The 6,000-nt window shown below is 39.8% G+C and overlaps 1 protein-coding gene across 1 annotated transcript in view; it reads right to left on the minus strand.

The window, feature by feature from the left end:
- Window positions 1-5,700, minus strand: part of TGM7 (transglutaminase 7) — a 29,959-nt gene extending 24,259 nt beyond the window's left edge. Inside the window, exon 1 of the mRNA XM_072625136.1 lies at window positions 5,469-5,700. Coding sequence (XP_072481237.1) covers window positions 5,469-5,700 — 232 coding nt within the window. The remainder of the gene's footprint in view (window positions 1-5,468) is intronic.
- Window positions 5,701-6,000: the final 300 nt, after the last annotated feature.

Raw genomic sequence — 6,000 nt, forward strand, 5'->3', positions numbered from 1 at the left:
GGAACCAGAAAGTACCACTATGAGTATATTCTATGAGACGGATCCCATAGGCTAAATCAACCTCTACTAGAGAAGACAGCTTTGACCCCTGTTGGGGATGTAAGCTCAGTTTCACGTGGACAGTCTCAGGCAGGTAAAGGTGAGGACTTCTAAACCTCAGAGTTCTCATGAGGCCCCCCAGGGAACAGCTGGGAATTGAGGCGTGAGACGCGGACTATCTCGTGCATTTCCACCTCTTCTCAGTGGGAAATGTGCTGGGGAGAGCATCCCACCCTTGAGATTGGCCCGGGGTCTGAGCACAGCTGTTGTTGACTAGCTAAAAGCTGAGAGCAGGAACGGTATTCATGCGGCAGGAGAGCTTAAGTAGGGACAGGAAAGCCTGAAGGGCTCTTCGCACTGAGGGGCCCTTAGAGGGCAGAGGGTCCCTCCCCTCTCCCGCTCCCATGCTCTTGCTGTACGATTCTTTGCCCCCTTGGGAGGAGGAGGATTCCTCTCTCCTGAGGAAGAATTCACCCTGCACCTGTAACTAAAATCCTGAATAAAGCCTAACCCTTGTTTGACTCTGGAAAGTCTCTTATCTCAACACGTTTATCTGGTTGATCCCCGAAGACCTGGACGACAGGTAAGAAAAGGCTCGGGTAGCCCTTCAGCCTTAAGGCCGAACAGACCCCCTTCCTTTCTTCCTCCAAATCCAAGATCAAACAGAGAGGAGAAAGATGGTGTGATGCAGTGGATAGAGTACTAGATTCCCATCAGGAAATTCTGTATTTGATTCCCATCTCAGACATATATTACCTATGTGACCCTGGACAAGTCTTATAACCTCACTGGGCCCCAGGTTCCTCACCTCACCTCAAGAAAGGAATTGGACTCATTGACTCCCTCAGGTCCTTTCCAGAACCAGATCTATGATTCTAAGAGACTGGATTTGAACCCAGGTGCCCCAAATCCCAATCTACTTTTTTCTAGTGTATCCTGTTTTTCTATTATTGAAAAGCAAAGAGCACTAGGAGAAGTTATCCAACAAGCTAATATTTTATACAAAATGGTTGGATTAGTCCCATTCTGTCTAAGGAAAGAAGGACCACATAGAGACACAGAAGGAAAAACAACTGCAATGACTGATGAAGGCAACCCCTGATAAGAAAGGAATTCCACCAAACTTTGTGGTTTTCCTTATCTAGCCTACTTGCTTTCATTCATTCAGTTCAATTCTGAATGTAACAATCACCAAAAAAAAAGGCGGGAGTTGAGGGGCAGTCTCATATATACAGTACAATAGAAGAAGGTTGTGCATGAAACAGTGGATTTCTATTATGTACAGCTTGCTTTTATTTTAAGTATATTTTATATATATATATATATATTTAAGTACATGAAAAGTTCAGCATGTGAGAAAGCTATCCTACTTGTCTAGGATTTTTTCTGATCTTCCTTCTATTCTGCCCATTTAAAAATATAGTGCCTCAATGACTCTCTTTTCTTTCTTTTCCTTTTCCTTCCTTTTCTTTCCTCTTCTTTGGTTTCTTTTTTCCTTTGGTTTCCATCCCCCCTGTCATAGTATGTTCCTGTTGTCTTTGTGACTAATTTCTTTGAGAAGACCCTCTACAACCACTACCTCTTCTTTCATTCTTTTCTTAACTAACACCTTACAATCTGGCATCCAACCTCATCATTCCACTGAAACTGCTCTGTCCATAGTTAGCATGGATCCTTTAATTGCCAAACCCATTGGGCTTTTCTCAACCCTCACTCCTCTTGACCTCTCTGCAGTCTTTGACACGGTTGACCTTTTTCTTCTTCTGCTCTCTCCTGACTCTTCTCCTAACCATCTGACTACTTCTCAGTCTCCTTCAATGGATCCTCACCCAAATCATACCCTTTAGCTGTAAGTGTCCTACAGGGCTCTGTCCCAGGCCCTCTTCTCTTCTCCTTCTATGTTCTTCACTTGGTGATCTCATTCTTTCAAATCTACCTATCTCACCCCAACCTCTCTGTTGACTTTCAATTATATATTTCTATTTGCCTTTCAGATATCTTAAACTAGATGCCCAGTAGGCATCTTTTTTTAAACTTATGTCCATATTATTCATGTTGTAAAAAAGAATTAGGAACAAAGGGGAAAATCACTAGAAAGAAAAAAAGAGATCTGCATTCAGACTCCATAGTTCTTTCTCTGGATGTAGATAGTATTTTCCATCATAAGTCATTTGGAATTGTCTTAGATCCTTGCATTTCTGAGAAGAGATAAGTCTATCAAAGTTTGCCATCATACAATGTTGCTGTTACTATGTATAATGTTCTCTGGTTCTGCTCACTTCACTCAGCATTGATTCATATAAGTCTTTCCAGGTTTTTCTGAAGTCCACCTGCACATCACTTCTTATGGATCAATAGTATTCCGTTACATTTATATATCACAATTTGTTTAGCCATTTCTGAATTGATGGGCATCCCCTTGATTCCCAGTTCTTGGCCACCACAAAAAGAGCTACTATAAATATTTTTGTACATGTGTGACCTTTTCCCTTTTTTATGATCTCCTTGGGATACAGACCTAGAAATGGCATTGCTGGATCAAAATGTATGCACAGTTCTGCCCTTTGGCATAGTTCCAAATTGCTCTCCAGAATGGTTGGATCAGTTCACAACTCCACCAACAGTGCATTAGTGTTGAAATTTTCCCACATCTTCTCCAACATTTATCATTTTCCTGTTTTATCAGTTTTTAGCCAGTCTGATAGGTGTGATGGCCCAGTAGACATCTAAACTTAACATTTTCAAAACTGAATTCATTATATTTTTCCCTAAGTCCTCCCTCCTTCCAAACTTCCCTATTATTATCTAGGGTATCATCATCCTCCCAGACCCTCAGGCTCTCAATTTAGGAGTCATCCGCAACTCCTCATTATCTCTGACTTCCTGTGTCCAGTCTATGGCCACAAACAGTTGATTTCACCTTTGCAACATCTCTCAAATGAGTCCCCTTCTCTCCTTTGGCAATGTCACTGTTCCAGTACAGTCCCTCACCACCTACCTCATGCCTGGCTAACTACGATGTATGGATCTACCTGCCCCAAGTCTCTCCCCACTCTAATCCTTCTTCCATTCAGTCATCAAAATGTTTTTCCTAAAGCAGGATCAACTATGTCACACACACACACACACACACACACACACACACACACACACACTCCAGTGGGTTTCTATCATCTACAGGATCAAATACAAATTCTCTGTTTGGTATTCAAAACCCTTCATAACTTAGCCCCTTCCCACCGTTCCATCTTTTTATACCTTCCTCCCTGATACATACACTTCAATCTAGTGATACTGGCCTCCTGGCTATTCCACAAACAAGACATTCCCCCTCTCATCTTTGAGTATTTTTTTTAAATTCAATTTTATTTTCTTTTCAGTTCCAAATTCTCTCCCTCCTCCTCCCCTCTCCCCACTCATTGAGAAGACAAGAAAAATAACAAATACGTAGAGTCAAGCAAAACAAATTTTCACATTATGATAAGCAAGAAAATAAGCAAGAAAAAAGAAAGAGAAGAAAATATGCTTCAATCTGCACTAAGTTCATTAGTTCTCTATCTGGACATGGATAGCATGCTTCATCATGAGTTTTACATCGATTTCCAGGATGTTCTCCCTCTAAAGTCCCAACTAAAATCTCACCTTGTACAGGAAGCCTTTCCCACTCCCTCTTAATTCTAGTGACTTCCTTTGTTAACTACTTCCTGTTTATCTTGTACATAGCTTGTTTGTACAGACTTGTTTGCTTTTTGTCTCTCCCATTAGATCATAAGCTCCTTGGGAGCAGAGACTGTCTTTTGCCTCTTTTTGTATCCCCAGTGCTTAGTACGGTGCCTGGTACGTAGTAAATCCTTAATAAATGTTTACTGACTGGCTACTCTATCCCTGGCCTCCTCTCCCTCCCATTCTTGCCCCTAATTAGAAAAAAAAGAAAAACGAAACCCTTGTAACAAATATATGTGAACATATCTTTATATATGATATAATTATTACACGTATATATAATTATATATAATTATAATATTTTATATATAATGTTATAATATTAATATAATAGAATTAATATAACATTATATATAATATAGAATTAATATTATATAATAATATATAATTAATATTATATAATAATATATAATTAATATTATAATATTAATATAATAATATTAATAATATATTTTTATATATTATATATAATTTTTATATATAATCATAACATATTAGATATAATTATGCTATCTTACATAATTATACATATACGTATATATACATATAAAACAGATTTCTATATTGGCCAAGTCTGAAAATATACAGTTTACTCTTCATATTGGATCCTTCGTTCCTTCCTTCCTTTCTTTTTCTTTCTTCTTCCTCCCTTCCTTCCTTCTTCCTTTCTTTCTTTCTTTCTTTTTTCTTCCTTCCTTTTTTCTCCCTTTCTTTCTTTCTTCTTGTTTGAGCCTCCTTGTACAAAATTACTAATACAGAAATGTTTTACATGATTGCACATATAGAACCTGTATCACATTGTTTACCATGGTGAGGGTGTGGGGAGGGATAGAATTTGGAACCCAACACTTCAAAAAAGAACACCAAATGTTAAAAAAAATTGTTTGAACACATAATTGGGGCAATATTGTATTGTGCGAAGTGTATTGTGTTGGGTGTTAACATTTATCAGCATACCTCTGAATAGCTCTGGAGTTGAAACGCCTCTAGATCATCTCAGAGGTGACCTAATCTATACACTCAATCCCGTCCCCTTCCACCTTCTGCAACAGTTTCTCCACACTGTCATCCCCTCTTTCTTTCTAATCATCTGTCTATTGGTTCCTTCTCCGCTGCCTACAAACATTCATGTCTCCCCAACACTAGATCCTTCTCCCATCCCCACTAGCTATTATCCCATATCTCTGCTCCTTTTCTTAGTCAAACTCTGAAAAAGCTGTTTACATTTACCGACTCCATTTTCTCTCTTCTTCTCCCTTCTAAATCCCTTGGCAACTGGGAAAGAAAGCTTGGCGCTTGAATAGAGAGGGTAAGAGTATTGGGCAGATGGCTGAGTAGAGAGTGAGGGAGTGCCATGAAAAGAATAGGAGGCCCAGGACCTGAAGAAAGAGAGGGAAGAAGCATAAATTAAATGCCTACTATGTGCCAAGCATTTTAACCAATATTATTTCATTCGATCCTCACAACCACCCTGTGAGGTAGGTGCTGTTACTGTCCCCATTTTATAGTTGAGGAAACTGAGGCAGGCAATGATTAAGTGACTTGTCCAAGATCACACAGTTCGGAATTACTTGTCTGAGGGTGGATTTGAACTCAGGTCTTCCTGACCCTAGTCCCAGGGCTCTCTGGAACTGTTCGATGTCACTCCCTAGGAACAGCAGAGAGACCCTGCTGCTGATTGTAGGAAGAGGAGGCAGGGGAGTTACCTGTCTCAGCAGTGAAGACGATCTTGTCTGCGTCTGCATGGAAGGGCCTATCAAAGTTCAGGGTGATGACAAACGCCTGAGCCCTTCGAACAAACAGTCTCTTGGAACCTAGCTCAGAAGTGTGATGGTCCTTATTGTTCTTTGGGCTCTGCAGGCTGAAGGATCTCAATCCTAAGACTGAAAACGGAGAAAGACTGTTAAAAACAATGATAAAAATGCCTAATACATACATAGCACTTTAGATTGTGAGTTCAGATCTAAAGCACAAGGTCTAATGATGTCTCTTCCCTTCTCAAAACCTTTCAGTGTCTCCCTATTGCCTCTTCCTCATTTAAAACCCCAGTTTATTTTTCCAGGGTTATTTCATATTAATTATCCTATCTTTTTTTTTTTTTTTTGCACAAGGCAATCAGGGCTGAGTGACTTGTCCAGGATCACACAGCTAGTAAGTAATCAAGCACTTGAGACCAGATTTGAACTCAGGTCTTCCTGACTCCAGGGCTGGTGCTCTATCTACTATACCACCTGGCTG

Source organism: Notamacropus eugenii, chromosome 7 (genome assembly GCF_028372415.1).
Source record: "Notamacropus eugenii isolate mMacEug1 chromosome 7, mMacEug1.pri_v2, whole genome shotgun sequence".
Taxonomy (NCBI): Eukaryota; Metazoa; Chordata; class Mammalia; order Diprotodontia; family Macropodidae; genus Notamacropus; species Notamacropus eugenii.